General features: G+C 45.0%; 1 protein-coding gene across 2 annotated transcripts in view; it reads right to left on the reverse strand.

Annotated features, from left to right (window-relative positions):
• Nucleotides 1-6024: 6024 nt before the first annotated feature.
• SRBD1 (S1 RNA binding domain 1) overlaps nt 6025-19685 on the reverse strand; it is a 263620-nt gene continuing 249959 nt past the window's right edge. Inside the window, exons 20-21 of one of the 2 annotated variants that reach the window (XM_075535621.1) lie at nt 17956-18140; nt 6025-7723 (exon numbers count right to left, since the gene is read on the reverse strand). In XM_075535621.1, coding sequence (XP_075391736.1) covers nt 7434-7723; nt 17956-18140 — 475 coding nt within the window. In that variant the 3' untranslated portion in view covers nt 6025-7433. The remainder of the gene's footprint in view (nt 7724-17955; nt 18141-19685) is intronic. The other variant, XM_075535620.1, reaches the window with a different exon arrangement.

Genomic DNA, 19685 nt, shown 5'->3' on the forward strand with positions numbered 1-19685 from the left:
ATGGAGAAGTCCTAAGAACTCATCGCTGAGTCTCTCGCATTTTCAAAAACTCAGTCTCTGCTTTGTCTTCACCCACTCCATTGGCGGCTGATTCAGTGCCATGGAGATGCTGCTGCTATTATCCTTGAGCCAGCTCTCATGGGGACCCATGTACAACATACGGAAATGCTGCCTTGTCCTGTGCCATCTTTATGATGGTTGGCATGCTCAAGTTCATTGGTACAGCCACTGTTTATGACTGCCTTCAAACCCTGGGGCGCCCAGCTTCCAGCACACTGACAATATTCTGCTGTGATTTGCAGTGGTTTGGGAAGCAAATCACCAGGCTTTCTTAGCTACACGGAAGCACAGCCACTGTGGAGGGCCCTCGTGGCATTTGTCCTCACGCTGGCATGGCTCCCCACAGCGTAGCAGCACACAAGACACCACTCCCACCAAGTGCCAGGCAGCAGAGGTATCATCTGATACTACCAATTTGATATATTGGACCCAGCTCGCTCCCTTCAACCATCTACTCGGCTTCTCCTTGTAGACATCTTGTGAGTGTCTCAAATGTAAAGTTCAAAATAAACTCCTTCACCAAGAGTGTTCCTCCCACAGCCTTTCTCATTTTAGCAGAGAACAATTTTGTCTGTCCAATGGCGTAGGCACACTCTTTAGAGACATCCTAGACGCTTGCCGTTGACTCCTTACTTACAATCTACCAAGAACTCTGGTTTGGCATCACCTTCACCTTCACCTTCACTGTGGTCCATGTCACCGTTCTTTAGTGCAGCACTAGGACAATGCTATTAGACACTTGTCAAGTCCATTCTGGCTCATAGTGACCCTGCACATGACAGAATGGATGGCCACTCCTTCCTGCGCCACCCACAATATCATACTGACCACACTTGAGTTCATTGTTGCAGCGTCAGTTCAGTTCATTAAAGGCCTTCTTGCTGACCCTCTCTAATGACTATTACTAGTACTATTACTGGGGTGCTTGTGGGTTATGCATTGGGCCGCTCAGCAGTTAGAAACCACCAGCTGCTTCTTGGAAGACAGACGAGGCTCACTACTCCTGTAAAGAGTGGAGGTCTTAGAAACCCACGGGGGTTGTTCTGCCTGTCCTAAGTCACAGAGTCAGAATGGACTTGATGGCCGTGAGTTTGAGAGTACATTTAGCTTCCTAAAATCATTTTCCCAGAGACCTCAGTACCTTGATTTTTGTAGTCCTTAACCTGGAACAGTATTATCCTTTTTGCCACCAACCTCTCCTTAGTCCATCATAGTCCCTATACTTTTGTCATTACTCAAAAGTATAAGCCCTCGAGTCTAAATGCCAAGAACGTGGCCATCATGTTCTACCTTCCCATTACCTACGATTCCTATGCTAACATCCCTCCAACTGCTTTAGAATCGACAATCCAGTAGTCCTACCCGTCTATTGTCCCTCACTACATCGTCTTATTTTCACTTTTTTTTTTAACTGAGTTTAAATTTCATAGTCAATCATTTCATCAGCTTCCAATAAATTCTTCCTAGTCCTGCTCTCCATCATATTCCTGGAACCATCAAACCTGATTCAATTCACGTCTCCACCTAAGTCTGGGCCAGTTGACATGGCTGGAGAAACACACAGAACCAAGCTTACTGGTCCTTTCCATTTATGATCACTAGCCCCGTGTGTAACGTTCAACAGTCTCCCCATGGCTTTTCATTAGCCCCATCCTTACCTTCTCCTTTTCCCTGAAATCTTCCCATTCACAGTTCGATATAAGACCTTCCTTCATATTTTGTGGGGAAATAGGAGCAATCCAAAGAGAACTTCTACAAAGTTCCACATGTACTGACATATGTGAGGGGGTAACCCCCTCAAATGGAATTGCACTGCGGAGCAGACCTTTCGTAGTATGCATTTTTCCTGCTAGGTGAGCATCCAGCAACTCGTTCTGAGTTAGTGCACCCAGTGGTGTTTCTTGAAAAGGTTCTCTCTGGTCACAGTGAATTTTTTTGGTAAAAAGTCTTGCTTGAACCTTGATTTTTGTGATGGCTGATTTAAAAGTACAGCATGCGGCTGTGCAATTTTGTTTCCTGCTCAGGAAAAATGCTGCAGAAACTGTTGTGATGTTGAACACAGTTTACAAGGGCAGCACTATGGGAAAAACACAAGCGTATGAGTGATTTTCTCATTGCATAAAGGTGAAATATCAACTGATAACGGCAGACCTCGTTCTGTACATGTCAGCTTCTAGAATGGACAAAAAATGTTGACTCATAGTGCATTTGGAGTATGTTCCACCAGGTCAGACTGTTAATCAAGCTGGAGATTCTGAAAAGATTGCCTAACTGTGCGACAAAAAAAGCCTGATTTGTGGCAGACAGGGGACTACTTTTGCTACCACAAACATGCACCCACTCACACAGGCATCTCTGTACCAGTTTTTTTTGGGGGGAAAAAATCTGTATGCCTCTCTTGCCCCACACACCGTACTCACCTGACCTCTCTCCATGGGACTTCTTTTTGTTTCCGCAAATGCAGTGACATGAAAGGACAGTGATTCGCCGACCCAGAAGAGGTGACGAAAAAGTGATGTCATCCATCCAAACATGAGTTTGAAAAATGTTTCCAAGAATGGAATTGCAGATTTGACAAATGTAGTAAATGTAAAGGAGAGTACTTTGAAGATGATAAGGTTGTTTTGTTAAAAAAAAATTAAATACATAGCTTGGGGAGGTGGTACCCCTTCCTATGTCACTATGTATTCAGTTTACCCTGTTAATACTACCTTTATGCTCCATCTTAGACTAACCTCTCCTGTCTTTAAAACAAAACCAAGAACTTTCTCAACCTCTTCCAGCCACTGTTCTTCTCTTTTTCCTTTAGCCAAATTCCCTGCAAGATCTTATCTTCTATCTCCAACCCTTTCCCTTCTCTCTTAAACCCACTCCTAAAAGGCATTTGGCCTTGACAATTTACCTGGCACAACTTAAAAATTTTTAAAAAATTTATCGTCTGCTCATCTATCACATCTCAGTTCTAACCCGACTGAAACCTTCTCTGAATTTCTAACTCTTGTGGACCTTCCAGTCGATTCTGACCCACTGAGGCTCCTTTTGTGCAGGGCAGTCTGTTACCTGCATCCATCATTGCATTGCTTACAGTGGTTGTCATTCTCTGTCTTCTGTGATTCTTCAAGTCTTTCTTCTGCACTGGCCTCTCAGCTTTCTCAAGGAAGAGAGGTCTACTGCTCTGTTGCGACCGTGTTGCCTGTGTCTAGCACAGTGCTGGCAGAGAAGGCTGCCAATGGACAGTGCAGGACTGAATGCTTCATCATCGTCATTTTCACTGGAAACAGGAGAGAAAGGAAGTAGAGAGCAGTAAAAAGGCCAGTTTCAAAAGCCGTATGGTAGAATAGAAATGATGAGGGTGAGTAGAGGGCATGCAACATGGTCCTTTTCTCCCAGCCAGGCCGGGGAGAGCCTCCTTGCTGAGGAGGTCTACCTGCATGGTTAACAGAGCTGCTTCCCACCATCAGCTGCACAGGCTCCTGCATCCAGCGTCCTGGGAGAAGGCCTCTTTCCCAAAGGATTGATTTGGAATTATACATCAGACTTCACAGTAAGACTCTGCAGGCACACACGGCTCATCATTATCTACAAGTTATGAACCAGGGATATTAAAAACACACGCAGATCAGCTTAAAGTCCCACATTAAGGTCCTGTATCAGTGGAAGATCAGTAAAAAAACAGGACTTGTTACTTTTTGGGGGGTCTTGTATCCATTGCCCAATTTTCCACCACTATAAAGAGAAATTCAAGCTTCCTAACAATGATGCCTCCTGACGTGTGCCCCCCCCCCTACTTCCAAGTTCTACTAATCCTATCATACTTTGGTCTAAAAAGTTCATGAACAAATGTTGATAATGGAATTTCTCCATAAACTTTTTGAAGTCCCCCTCGTATCTGCCTACTCTAGGTATTTCATATTAGTGAGATGGTATTTGTCCTTTTGGGATTGCCTTGCTTCACTCAACACATTAGGTTAGTGGTCGCACAGATTGTGTATTTTGTAAGTACCTAACAATACTGGAAAAACCCTGTGTGGCAGTTACATCATCTACTGTCAACTTGAGGAAGGGGTGAAGTCTAGCCTGTCAATCAGGTCATAGCTTGAGACCTCATGTGGTGGTGCAATGGAGAAAAATAGCTCACTGGAGGCCAGACACATTCGCTCAGCTTTGTATTTCTGATGACAAGCTGATAGAGCTAGAGTCCTAGAGCCGCAGGAAGCACGAGACCCATGCCAGCGCTGAGATGCTTCAACCACCACTGGATCTGTAAGACTTTCCATCCACTGGCCTGTGATCTGTTTGCATTCAGCATCATTGCATGGCTGTGTGAGTCTAAAGATGAACATATGGACTAGTATTTACACATGGGGTAATATCGAACTTATGGACTTGATCTGGGCTGGGCTGTTTCCTTAACGTGCAATTGCTCTTTGATATAAGGTTCTCGATTACACACATATGAATGTCTCTGGATTTGTTTCTCTAATCTACACTAGTACACCATGTGGTCTGTCATCCAAAATGGACACTTTGAGACTAAAAAGAGGGTCTATGAATAAGCATGCTAGGACATGAGTAGGTATGTCTCCAGTCATGCAAAGGATGCATTAAGCGAATCAACAATAGACCACAGAATGGACAAGACACCGGTTTAATGTGTGTGTGTGTGTGTGTGTGTGGGGGAGTGTCTTATTTCAATATCATGATCCTGAATGAGTATTCTCTCCACTGAGTAAGCATATTGTTAGATGTCACTTGCTTTATTGACTTGCTTTTTCTAAACTGAACGATATTCTTTTAAATAAAAATTTAACATAAAGAACAGACATGTATTGTCTCACAGTTCTGAACCCAGGACGCCAGCCTGTTTCTGAAGGCTCCAGGGAAGACCCTTTCTGGGCTTGTTTTTGGTAGCTCCATGCAGGCCTTGGCAGGTGATGCATCTTCACGGCAGTACCTTTCCCATCTCTCCGTCTTTTATCTTTTCTAAGGGTACCACTCAGACTGGATTAGGACTCAGCCTTCTCCAATTAACAAACAACATCTTCAAAGACCCTATTTCCAAATGAGGCCACAGCCACGGGTCCCAGAGGGAGGACTTCAACGCACCCTTCTGTGGGGCACAACTCAATCTGGCTACTGTTATTGGCCACGAGCTGGCTCTGGCTCATTATGCAGAAGGCCTGGTCCTGTGCCTTCTTCACGGTCTTCGGCATGTCCAAGCCCATTTTTTCTAGTTTATCTTTAAAAAAAATTAGTGCTTTTATAAACAACTTCACTGCCATACAACTCACTCGTCATATATTGCAATATTTCAATCACATCCATAACAATTATGCAACAATCATTATAATCGATTCCAAAACATTTTCTTCCTCGTCCTTGTTGGCTCTTCATTTCCTGAGAGACTCCCTGGTCACGCCCCTTGGAATCTACTGATCCTGTTGTTGTCTCCATTGGTTTGCCTAGTCTGGGTTCATATACAGAAAATCATACAAAAATCTAGAGAGATTACAAACAAATGGCCCCAAAACAATGAAACAGAAGAAAACCCTATCGCTAACAAAGCAGACAAGGCATCACATCTTGACCTGCTAAGCAATGCAGCGGCCACCCTGCAATGCACTGTCAGGCAGCCAGGCCTTTCCCACCTCTGCTCTATGGTTCCAAGGGCATTTTTGTGGCCATCGTCAGTCCCCCTAAAGGAAGGCTTCCCTCATTTTCACTGGCCCTTTCTGATGACATGTCCCAGGGGAGTGAGTTCAAGTTTAATAGCCAGTAGGAAGAGGAAGACTAGCTTTTGGAATCTAAAAGTCAGTTTAACCTCCATCCTCTGCCGGGATCTTTTCTGGCCCTAACATGTTTGATCAATACACGGCGCTTATCTTTTCTGCTTCATTACTTAATACCTTTTCGAAAATTCCTCCTCTTAGTTGGACGATTTACATGATGCAACTTAGAAAGAATCATTTACAGGGTTTGGCTCTTTTTCAGGACTTTATTTCTGGTGGCAGTATACACGCCTAACATGCATCCACTCACAACGTATACAACATCAGTTCAACACCAAAACTGACATACTTCACATGTGTCACATGTTCACCATCTCCATCTATTTTTTCATCACTATTAATTTAGGGTCGCTGGCCCTTAAAGTTCTCATCTGTGCTTTAGATGAGCGAGTACCAATTTAAACCCATAGAGATATTTCTTTATAACACAGTAATGTTCAAGGTAAACATCCTGTAGTCAGTCTTTAGGAAGACCATTTCTACCCCATTTGAATTTCGGTCATGATGCTAAAGAATAAATAAGATCTTCTGTGTCAACTTATGCACAGAAAGCCATTCTTAAGGCAGGCTGGGGTGTCCCTCTTCCCCCAAAGCACCGTTGTTTCATATTATGTTGACATGCGCATGGGCCACACCTGCTTTAACCAAGATTGAGCTGGGGTCTCACTGAACTAGCATGGCAAAAACAAGTCATTAGACACATGATTTTATTGCAAGGATGAACACATATATTCTCTGAGACATGTCTTTGAGCTACACAATCGTTCAGAAACAAATCAGGATTTTGGGGGCATATTTTTGGTTTCCTTGATAAGAGTGAATAAAGATTACTGCAAAATCATGCAGCAAGTCCAAAGGGTCCAATTAAAAAAAAAAGGAATCTATAAAATGAAAGAATTACACAATGTCAGAAGCAGGGTGTAATTCCAATTGAGAAGACCATTTTCTCCACAGACAGCAGGTAACGGTGGGCAAGTAGAAGTGAAGCAATTGGCAATACAAAATGTAAAAAAGAGCCGGAGATCAATTACAAAAAAAAATTGGGGTGCACCGATCCCAATGAATGGCACATCACCACACCCCCCTAGCCAGGGGGAAGAACAGCGGAAACCAGAGGGGAAGGGAGACAGCGGTCGGTGTGAGACTTGAAAATAATTAACAATCTACAATCTATAAGGGGGCCATGAGGGTTGGGGGTGGGGGGCGAGGGTAGGGAAGAAAAGAAAAGCTGATCCCAAGGGCTCAATGGAAAATAAATGTCTAGAAAAAGAACGATGGACTATATGTTGGATACAATTGAGGTATGGTTTGTAATTAGAGTTGTAAGAGCCCCCAATAAAATGATTTTTAAAAGATTTGTTTTAAAGTCAGAAAATCAGTACAGAAAGTCACATAATGATGGCTATGAAATGTTTTAAGGGGAAAAGAAATTAGGTGGTAATTTTCTGTGAACTCAGAAGTAAAGGGATTTGGAGAGTACTTCCTGTTACTATGTGAATTCTTCCTCCTCCGCCACACCTGGGTCGCCCTTGTAAACAAAGAGGGACGAAGAAATACAGTCGGCGTTGGTCTGTGGTGTGGTGTTCAAAGGACACGGATGAGGTCCAAGGTGATCCTTGACCTGGGGAGGTCAATGTGGACAACTCGGACTTCCACTCTTTCTCCAGGGCCCAGGCCAAGACTCCTTCTCTTCTTCGTTTTAGAAAGTTTGGCTTCTGTGACACTTCGTATAGGAATGAGCCCTGCTCTCCCCACCCCTATATCCACAAAAATTCCAAACAAAGTGGCATTCTGGACCTTGCCTGTCAGAACGGTCCCAACCTGGAGATCTTCCAGACAGACTATGCTTCGCTTAAAATCAGGCTTATCAAAATCTGCAAGGAAAGGAAAAAAGGGTTAGTGTAAAAAATAGGGCACTGTCCTTCCCCGACACAAACTGGAGTAGTGAATACATGGCAACTGGGTACCTGCTACTGCTCACAGCCGTGTAGAGCTTCAGGAGGGATGCAAACAGAGGTGGGGACGTGAGAGAAAATGCCGAAGCAGCGTTCACACACAAGAAACAACAGACAACCCAGGAAAATGTACTCAACCCCTCCCTTCTCCCAAAACTTAGCACAACATGTGAGTGAGCCTGAGTGGGGGACAGAAGAATGGAGCAGAGGAGTCGATTTTCCTGTTATGAGGAACACACTGAAGCCCAAGATAGGGTGTTTTCCCTGAGCCTGGGCTCTCAGACTGTTTAAAGGTGAGAGTACATCGGCTTTTAGGTTACGATGGGGAAAAGCTACATGTGCTCCAAGCCACCTAGACACCTGGAGCTTGAGCATCAATTCTTGTCCATTTCCAATATGTCTATTTACTCAAAATGCATGGGCCTTCAATTTGGCATGGCTCAGGAACCCGGGTCACCCAGTTCCTCATCTTCCTCTGTTTAAATTCATCAAACATTTATTAACTCAATTTCCAGCAGGATTGTGATGTAGGCAGACACACTACATAAATCCTCTACATCAGCGGTTCTCAACCTGGGGGTGGAACGACCCTGTCACAGGGGTCGCCAAAGATCATCGGGCAACACGTATTTCTGATGGTTGGGGGTCACCACCACATGAGGAACTGTCTGAAAGGGGGGACAGTGGGAAGGTCGAGAACTACTGGTCTACATAAAGGGCAGGAGAGGTGAAGTCAAATGGATACAAATGACAATCCTCAAACCTTGAGCTTCAGAGGACATGAGAACAATGGGTTAAACGCTAACTTGTCAAGAAGCTGGCCGACCGCAGTGAGAGAGGAGGCAGGAGGGTAAATTGTCAGTGAGCCTGAAGCAGCCACGTTGGACAATAGCAGTCCATGCAGACAGTGGTCTGGCATGTTCACGGCTGGTGGCTAGAACTCCTTGTTCCCCTCACTCTCCTGGTGACCAGGAACGTGGGCAGCCCCAACCTTCATCCAGCCCATAGTGGACAACACTCCCCCTCCCCCTGCTCTACCTGAGGTCAGAGCCATGGCCTGGTGGACTGGGTGCCAGGCACACCACTCTCGAGTCAGGAAGCACCTGAACCGTCCTACCCCTCATCAGACCAGCACGACAGGCAGCACCAGGTCCCTGGCCACCCTCGGTCAGAGTGGATCTCCATCCATAACCAGCTTCCCTGCCTCCGGATACCATTTGAGATGGCATGAACTACTTCTGGTTCAGGTGCCTGGTCCCAAACAACATATACACCTATAAGAACAACATCTAGAACTGGTGCCCTCTCACCATCTACTACAAGGTGAGCTCCTGAGCTGGGACAGGGTGCCAACCCATACTAGGGGCTCTGCCCACCTTAGTTTCCTCCTTTCCCATCCATTCCTTTGTTTAGACTTTCCTTCTTTTTAACTCTCTAGTTATTAAGATTTTTCCTTGCAATGTTTGCCTGCCTTCCCCCTGTTTTTACTATTATTTCTAGATTCTTTTTTTTGTTGTTACTGTTTCTCTCTCTCTATCCCACCTGCAGAAGACAGGAACTGTGCCCACACGGCCACATCTGTACCTCCCGCAGCCACACCTACTGAGTGTCGGTCACTGCCCACTCCTGTACCACCTGATCCTGTGCGGAGAGCTGAAAACAACATCCAAACTGACCCTCAAATATATTATACAAGCAGGAAACATACGTGACTGTTGTAAAACTTAGAAATAATACAGATTGGGTACTTATTCCTTGCAGTAATATGCTTAATAAATACCTGTTCTAAGTGAAAAACAAACAAAAAAAATAACCAGCACATAAGACTCACATTCTCTATTACACTCACCAGGATACAGGTTCCTAAGGTCTCACCAACATCAAACCATCAAATAAATACAAATATAACACCACCACAATATCTTGTTGACAACAGATAATTACAGCTCACACGAAGCAACAAGGCAGAGGGGCACAAACAAGTGACCAATATACAAAGACAGAGGTCCTTTCTCAGAAAGTAAATGCATTGAAACTAGCTGAGAAGGAATGAGAAAGAATGGTAATTAGGTTTCTCACTGGCCCAAGAAAGAAAAAAACAACATTACAGATAAAATCAAGAAGGCTTGAAATTAAACAAGTAGCCATCTAGCAGGGAAGCAACGAAGCCCACCAGCCAATGCGATCACAAGGTGTTGGTGGGATCTGGTATCAGGTCTCAAAACATCACAAATAAATAATTATGTCAATGCAAACAAAGGGGGTCAGAGTGGAGACTCAAAGCCTTTATGTCGGCAATTGGACATTCCCTTACAGAAGGGTCTCAAAGATGTGACGATTCAGCCAGGGTGCAGTATAGCACATCAAAACACACAACATTCCTCTAGTTCCTTAATGCTTCCTCCCTGTCCACTATCATGACCCCAGTTCTGCATTACAAATCCTGCTAGACTGGAGTATACTGGTACAGATAAGAGCTCTTAACACACAGAATCCAGGGCAGCTAAACCCCTCAGGAACAACAATAGGAGTAGCAATACCATGAGGGGTAAGGGGAAGATGGGGGTACAAAGGGGGAAATCAATTACAATGATTGATGTATTACCACCACCACCCTCCTTCAGGGTGACGAACAACAGAAATATGGGTGAAGGGAGACAGCAGATGGTGTAAGATATGAAAATAATAATTCATAATTTATCAAGGAGACATGAGGGTGGGAGAGAGAGGGAGGAAAAATGAGGAGCTGATACCAAGGGCTCAAGTAGAAAGAAAATGTTTTGAAAAGGATGATGGGAACATATGCACAAATGTGCTTGACACAATTAAATTATGGATTGTTATAAGAGCCCCCAATAAAATGATTTTTAAAAATAATTTTTAAAAAGCCAAACAAGAATCATGCACCCAGCAAAACTGTCCCTCAAAGATGGCAGTGAAATTAGGATATTTCCAGGTGAACGGATATACAATCATTTGTAAAAAGCAGACCAAATTTGCAGTTCTTTGGAGAGGGAATCAACAGCTACAGACAACAATCTGGGAGCAAAATATGTGGCAACACCACTCAGAGCTCAAGCGTGATACAGAAATGCCAAAGCAAAACAAATCTGTAAAATTGAAATGAAGAAAGCAGAGCTACCAGAACTTGTAATGAAGAAAATTACAAAGTAAATAGAAGGCATGGAGCAGTTACAGACCTTCCAAGTGGCGAGCAAAGCAAGTTGATTTCAAGATAGAACAGACTGTTTTGAAATTAAGAAGAAGTTAACTAAAGGAAAAACAAAGACTTAATAAATGCTAAAAAAAAAAAAAAGAACAAAAACAATGAAGAAAATGACAAGAAAACCCATGGACAATATGAAGTCATCAGAACAGAAAATTATGTGGAATTAAAAAAAACAAAACAAGTGGGCTTTTAACAAGCCCAGGGACAAGGGAACAACAAGTGATCTAAAATCAATGGTGAGGAGGGTGTAAGAGGCCTGGTGGGGCTTGATCAAAGGCAATGTAACTAAGAGAAATTACTGAAACCCAAACGAAGGCTGAACATGATAGTGGGACAAGAGGAAAGCGGAAGGAACTGGGAGGCAAAGGGCATTTATAGAGGCCTAAATACAGGCGTGTACATATGTAAACAGATATATGGCGATGGGGAAATAGATCCATGTGCATATATTTATAGGTTTAGTATTAAGGTAGCAGATGAACCTCTACCCAAGTACTCCCTCAATGCAAGAAGGCTTTATTCTAATAACCTGGCAATCCATGATGCTCAGCTTCCCAAAATGATCGCTGAAGACAAATGGGTGCATAAGCAAACGTGGTGAAGAAGGCTGATGGTGCCCGGCTATCAAAAGATACAGCATCTGGGGTCTTAAAAGCTTGAAGATAAAAAAGCGGCCATCTAGCTCAGAAGCCCACATGGAAGAAGCACACTAGCCTGTGTGATCACGAGGTGTCGACAGGATCAGGTATCAAGCATCAATGACTCAGAATAAAAAATCATATCATTGTGAATGAGGGGGAGTGCAGAGTGAAGAGCCAAAGCCCATCTGTAGGAAACTGTAAATCCCCTTATAGAAGGGTCTTGGAAAAGAGGCGAGCTAGTCAGGGTGCAGTGTAGCACCATTGAAACATACAGCTTTCCTCTAGTTCTGGAATGTTTCCTTGCCCCCCCCCCCCCCATCATGATCCCAATTCTACTTTACAAATCCAGTTTGACGAGAGGATGTACATGGTACAGATGAGAGGTGGAAACACCGGGAATCCAGGAGACATAAATCCCTCAGGACCAATATTGAGAGTAGCAATACCAGGAAAGGAAGGGGAAGGTTGGGGAAGAAAGGGGGAACCAATCACAAGGATCAACATATAACCCCCTTCCCGGGGGATGGACAACAGAAAAGTAGGTGAAGGAAAACATAGATCAGTGTAAGGCATAAAAAAAAAAGTATAAATAATCAAGGGTTCATGAGGGAGGGAGGGAGGGTGGGAGAAGGAGAAAAATGAGAAGCTGATACCAAGGGCTCAAGTGAAAAGAAAATGTTTTGAAAATGATGGTGGCAACAAATATATAAATGTGCTTGATACGTATGTATGTATGGTGGTAAGAGCTGTGTGAGTCCCCAATAAAACAATTTTTAAAAGCAAAACAACCACTATCACTACCAAAGAAAGCCCCCCAAACAACCCACAGGAAAATGATAGCAAAACATTCATACCTATAATTCCACAATATGAATGGACTTAAGTGCACCAGTCAAGACAGAGAGTGGTCAATGGGTAAGAGAACAGGACTCGTCCATCAGTCACTGTAAGAAACACACCTTTGATATAAAGACAAAAACGGACACACACACAAATCAAAGGATTGGTGGGGTGGGAATCAAGCAAAGGACAATCAAAAAGGAGTGGCATTGTTAATTTCTGATAAAATACATTTTAGGACAAAATGTAGCATAAGAGACAAAGAAGGGCACTAAGGAACGATTTAAGGGAGAACTGGAAAAGAGGGCAGAACCCTCACATCTAGGTATCCAACGAGAGCCTCAACGTGCATTACAGAACTGAAGACCGAAGAAACAACGCGTCCAACGAGAGCGCCTCAACGTGCATTACAGACCTGAAGACTGAAGAAACAACGCGTCCAACGAGAGCCTCAACGTGCATTACAGAACTGAAGACCGAAGAAACAACGCGTCCAACGAGAGCCTCAACGTGTACTACAGAACTGAAGACCGAAGAAACAACGCGTCCAACGAGAGAACCTCAACGTGCATTACAGAACTGAAGACCGAAGAAACAACGCGTCCAACGAGAGCCTCAACGTGCATTACAGAACTGAAGACCGAAGAAACAACGCGTCCAACGAGAGCGCCTCAACGTGCATTACAGACCTGAAGACTGAAGAAACAACGCGTCCAACGAGAGCCTCAACGTGCATTACAGAACTGAAGACCGAAGAAACAACGCGTCCAACGAGAGCCTCAACGTGTACTACAGAACTGAAGACCGAAGAAACAACGCGTCCAACGAGAGAACCTCAACGTGCATTACAGAACTGAAGACCGAAGAAACAACGCGTCCAACGAGAGCCTCAACGTGCATTACAGAACTGAAGACCGAAGAAACAACGCGTCCAACGAGAGCGCCTCAACGTGCATTACAGACCTGAAGACTGAAGAAACAACGCGTCCAACGAGAGCCTCAACGTGCATTACAGAACTGAAGACCGAAGAAACAACGCGTCCAACGAGAGCCTCAACGTGCATTACAGAACTGAAGACCGAAGAAACAACGCGTCCAACGAGAGCCTCAATGTGTATTACAGAACTGAAGACCGAAGAAACAATGCGTCCAACGAGAGAGCCTCAATGTGTATTACAGAACTGAAGACCGAAGAAACAACGCTAACAGTAGAGAAGCTTTTCAATACAGCATTTCCAGTAAGAACAGAAAGAAACACAACAGGGACACAGAAGAGCTAAGCAACACAACGAACTAACTGGACTTCTTAGACATATACAGAACATTCCATCCAACCACACAAGAAACAGTCTCTAGAATAGACCATATGTTAGGCCACAGAGCCTTAACAAGTTGAAAAACACAGAGAAATCACAAAGCATCTTCTCAGATCATAACACGATAAAATAAGAAACCAACAAAAGGAAAATCAAGATGGGGGGTGGTGGCGACAAATACACAGACTATGAATAACACCCAGCTTAATAGAAGAAGTGAAATATGAAATGAAAACTTCTTTGGATCAAATGGGAGTGAAAGCACAACATCCCCAAACTTTTCAGACAGCATGAGCGGTACCCAGCGAGATTTGCAGCAATAAAGGAGAAAGAACATAAACAAGAGAACTCCTTTAATAACAAAAACAAAAAAACGAACTCCTGTTTTTCTGGCACATAGGGTTAAGTGTCGGGCTTGTAACCATAAGGACAGCAGTTCAAACTCACGAGACACTATGCAGGAGAAAGATGAGGCTGTCTGCTCCCATAAAGATTTACAATCTCAAGAATCCTAACAAGCAGTCCTACCCTGTCCTGCATGGTCCGGACGCGCTAGAATCGACGGCATGGCAGTGGGTGGGGGACTGCCCGCAGGCCGGGCACTACGCTACATGACAGGGAAAACCAAGATGAAGGCACTTAGACTTCGGTTCTTAAGTTCCTTACTACCTTCTCTTTTCCCACCTCTCTCTGTTCATCAATAAGCCGAGTCCGAGTGACCATACATGGCAGAATTAAAATGTCCTGTAATTTTCAGGGCTGTGAATCTTGCCGACCTTTCCTTGGGTCAAGACAGTGCACTTTACCGCCGTGCCAACGGCTCCCTTCCCTGTTCCTTTGGATAACAGAGCTACTGCAGGTCCATGGAAAAATCCCATTTGTCCACAGCTTTTTGAAGGTCCTTTTAGATGATCCCTGAGTAGGTGGACATAAATTATGCCAAGAAATCATTGTGGCGCTAGTGGAAGCAAAAAGGAAGGTTTTATGAGGCAGAAGGTTAGAAGCGCCAGTTGAAGGCGCTTTCAGATGATCTGTGGCTTCCATTTATCCATGCTTTGCTGGGCCCTTTCCTAGGATTACTGAATGTTGACAATAATAACAAAGGCCACATTCTATGCTTGCAGCTCCTTTGACGAAGTCCTCATTCCCCCCCCCACCCCCACCCTTCCTGTTCCTCCCCAGCTGCTGGCTTTGTCTGGATGACTTTTAAAGCTATCCTTGACATTTGCATTAACAACTGGTCACCCCCTTTCCTTATTTCCCTCCCGCAAGCCAATCGCACTAAGAAACAAGATTTCCCTTTTTAAATTCAGGTATAAAATTCCTGTACAGACAAAACAAAAACCTTCAAGATCAAAATCACATTTCCTCATTAAAAAGATGCGCTGAAATCGGAATTGTTTCTGTAGAATTTCACCTAAAGTTGAGTCTATGAATTCCAAAAGAAGAAACCTCTGGTAATGTCAGGTTATGCTGAGCATGGGAGTGTGTCAGAGCACTGAAGGTCAGGGCAGAGGTGGGATGGTTTTCACGAAGGTGTCGTCTCAGATATAACAGGTATGGCATGTGCCACTTGAAGGGGGAGGGGAAGTTTCTATTAACCCAGTGCAACCTGGCTTCCTTCCTCAATGGTGGACACAGAGGTGTGTGGGGGTGAGGGGTAGAGGAGGCACTTAAACTCCCCCCATCCCCGGCTGCAAGTCCAAGCGGACACCAGACAAGGTGTAGAACGGCACTGCAAGGTCCCACCAATGTGAAATGTATCCGACTGAGGCAGCTGGGCCAGTATGGAAAACGCTGCTACCACATTGCCATTATCCATGCCTAGCCATCTTGAAAGTGCCCCCACACCCAACTTGGAGGCTGCCCTGAGCTCCTCCCCCTTGCCATGCGTCTGGTCCTCAGAGCCCCTTCGACACCTTTCCAGCTGGAAATGCTTCTTCCTTCTCTCCTTGCACAGGGCCAGCTGCCGCAGAGCCCCCACGGGTCCCGAGCAGCTGCTTCGTTTCATTTTGCATGAAAAATCTGAGTCAGGAACTACTTAGCGTGTTCCTGAAGACAGCCTGGGCCGCCGAGAAAGCAGGAAGTCCTCGGTGCACCAAGCGCACTCACCACTTCGAGGGCCAAGCCTGTCCCCAGGCTGCCTCTGATGAGCCCAGTTACAGAAATGCACGACAACCACTGGGTGCTAACAGAACTGCAATGGCGCATGTCACTGAGAAGACAGAAGACAGGGGGAGGGCGAGTGTGGGTGAAGCACTTGAAACTGGAACCCTTTTGAGAAGAGAGACAGAGGCAACATAACTACTACACCTGTGGACGCGAATAAAATGCCGTCTGTCTCCGCAAAAGCGGAACTCGCCCGTCTCCCCCCAGGGCACGCATGGAGTAGTAAATGACAAGTGTCAGACTTCGAGAACACTGCACCGTACACTGTGGCGGAGGCTTATTTGAAACTTCACTGGCTGCACTGAAGCACCGCCTAGGTACCCCTGTGGAAAGCTCAGCCTAGGTACCCCCGTGCTTCTAGTCTGACTAAGGGCGTCTCCAGGTGAGGTCCTCTCTCAGCTGTTGGCTACTAGGCAGGACCACAGAGTTGGAAAGCTGCTCTTTGCTCTGACCCTGCAGTGTAGCCGGGCCGATGGAGCCATCGACACCCTGGGCGATCACGGAGGAGACCAGTGAGCGTCGGGCTGAGGTAGTGAGAACACATCCCCTCCCTTGTGTAGCGAGCAGTTCTAGGCACGCTGCTGCTGCTGTTAGCTGCCTCCAGCAGGCCCCAATGCGTGGCAATCCCCACACACCATGGAACGAACAAACTGTAGCCAAGGCCTGCACCACCCCCACGGATCAAGTGAAGATCAAACTGCTGTGAGTCGTAGGTTTTTCACGTAAGATTTTTGGAAGCAGACCACCTGTCCTTTCTTCCTAATCCATCTTATTCAGGAAGCGCCACTGAAACCCATTCAGCATTATAGAAAGCTAAAGCACCAATAACAGATGGTGCACCGGCCTGGAGTCAAACCCAGTCTTGTGAATTTTGCCACTGAACCAGCAATGCCTCAGTTGCAGGCATACCATTTCTAATTCCCACCCTGCTTGGGAACCACTGATCGATCTACCGTTCCTGCTACGAAAATGCCATGGGATCCACGCAAAATGGAGATGGTCTGTCTACTGAAACATCCACTGTGCACAGAGGACGGCTGCAGGCTTCTACGCCCACGTCTCCGGGATAGATATTCCTGCTACGTTCTTTTTCTCCAACTTCTAGAATTTCTAGAAGGAATAGTACATGAGCTTTCTGGGCGAGTCTCTACATTTCCTTACACTTTTCTCAGAAGCAGGCCAGAGGACCTCAATGTAGCCTAACTCAGAAGGAAAAGAATCAAGCCTCAAACAGGGTATCATAAAAATTGGTCATTTAAACCTCAGAGGTTCTTATTCAAACCTGCCTGGGAAATCGGTCATTTGATACCTGAATTCTTTTGCACCGGGTCGTTGCTCTCAACAACCACGGCTGCTACACTTCCTTTGCTGCTACTTTCCTGTGCTGAAAGCCGAGAGCACTTTTAATTAGAAGGAAAAGCAACAGAGAGATATTATCTTATTTGTTCAATGTGTTCATTGACACAGGATCCGGGGCCTTGGAAGGCTGTAATTTAGGAAGAAGACTCACTTTTTAGTTGGTGAACCCAATGCTGTACCTTATACTTCAGGCTCTCAGGAGACCCCCAACAGCTTAAAAACCCTCATGAAGAATGTGTGTCTCCGTGTACACTGCCGTGCACACAGGAGGCCCTGAGTGCAGGGTGAGGGCAACTAGGAGGAGACAGTGTGGAGGCCTGCGTCCCAAGTCTGGTCCTGGGTATGAGTGAATGCTACTGACTCTGAAAGAGATGACTCTGCTCTGACTTCTCATCTATAGGATGAGGAAGACAAGAAGGGGGCTTCAGAAAGTTTGTGGGAAAATGAAGTGAAAAGAGAATGTATTTTTTCCATGAACTTTTTAAAGACTCCCCTCTTAATATGTTTTTGCCTACTGTGTGAGCTTGTTGCAAGCATGGACGCAGATGACAGGGCTATGCAGAAACAAGGTGCTATGATTCAGATGAGGTTGCTTACCGGTTCGAAAGTCAAAGCTTTCAGGCTGGCTGAGACCATCGATGATGACCTGTAAGGTGGGCACTGGCGTTTGCAATCTTTCTGCAATTTTATGGATGCCTTCCTTTTCAAGCAATGAGTTTATTTTTTGTTGCATTTCAGGCTTTCCAATCTCGTACAATGTTCCTCCAATGAATGATAAGAACCTGTTAAGCAAGGGGGGTGTGGGTGGGGAATAAGTCCAACAATTATTAAAAATATTACTCATTTAGCAATCAGCTTATACTAAGTTCATAAAAGACTCAACCAGTTTTTCCTGAGCATCTACCATGTGCTCCAGGCTGTAATAGGTCATATGCTTGGTGGGTATGGAGAGAAAGGAAGACAATCTATATTTGGGGGCAATTTTTCAAACAAGGCACCTGTTCAGAGTCAGCACTAAAAAACAGTTTACAGTCAAATGTTCATTATAATTCAGTGTTCGAAGTATGAGGGTAAGTGAAAACGTATTCCAGTTCACGCATGCATGGATTTATTTTAAATCCACCAAGTTGAAGCAGCATCGCTCTGTGATCAGTCAGTGGCAGCAGACAAGTCTCTCAGCAATACATTTGTCTTAGTCTTGTGAAGGCACCTTCAACGGAGTGGCTTCTGGCGGATCTGCAGGGCTAGTTCACTTCAAGGGAGAGGAGCTCAGAAGGTGATGGCTGCCGTTTTTCTCTTATTCCAAAGTGGCAGTCTTGATAGATTGTCTCGAAGGACAATCATAAGGGCTTACTTTAAAGGAAGAAGTCTAAAGAAAACTGCATTGATTAAGCTGAATGCCAGGAAAGTGGCTCCAAAGTCTCTGCTCTCATCGCAACAATGCACTAATTCACTCTTCAAGAGTGATCTACTGGGCACTCTTGATCTTGTCCCTTCACACTTCTTTCTGATGCCCACACCAAATTACAAGGAACAAGACTTGAGACCTGGAGGCTGCCCCAGGCACACAGATTGGGGGATGGAAACACTGTCTCCAGAAGGGCACAAACCAAGAGAGAGGCCAGGTCAGGGAACAACTGCTTCACATGTGGAAACGTGAAATAAAAGGCTCCACGGTTGTGTGCCACTGTTCGTCGTCTGTTTGCTGTACTCCAGTGGCTGTGCGATGCTGTGATGGTGGAGGCCAATGTCACTGGTATTTCAAATACCAGCAGTGTCACCCACAGTGAACAGGTTTGAGCAGACCTTCCAGACTAAGAAGAACTAGGCTGTCCATTTTGGAGGAATTAGCCGACGACACTTTATGGATAGCACTGAAACACGGAGGGCCTAATGAACAGAAGCAGAAAACAGGGTGCCAGGAATTGAGCCCTCAGGTCAGAAGGCACTCAAACTATGACTGACGAGTTGCCTTCTCAAAGGAGAACTGATCATAGCGACAGGGGTGGGAGTAAAGCCCTCGGGACCTTCATTTGCTGAGGGAGCACAACTCAAACTGAGGAGAAACAGCTGCAAGCATCAACTAACAATATACGAAGGATGAATCTAGTAAAATTGGAAGTCATCAAAAATGAGTGAGTGGAAAAGGACCGGCATGGGTCATTTTGGATTAGAAAATCTCATAGTTTACCATGCTGGGAATGACACAATCAAGAGGAATGAGGTTACATTCCTCATCCAGAAGCACATTTCAAGATCTATCTTGAAGTAAAATGCTCACTGTGATAGGATTATATCTATCAGCATTAGAGGAAATTCAATAAGTA

Source organism: Tenrec ecaudatus, chromosome 17, assembly GCF_050624435.1.
Source record: "Tenrec ecaudatus isolate mTenEca1 chromosome 17, mTenEca1.hap1, whole genome shotgun sequence".
Taxonomy (NCBI): Eukaryota; Metazoa; Chordata; class Mammalia; order Afrosoricida; family Tenrecidae; genus Tenrec; species Tenrec ecaudatus.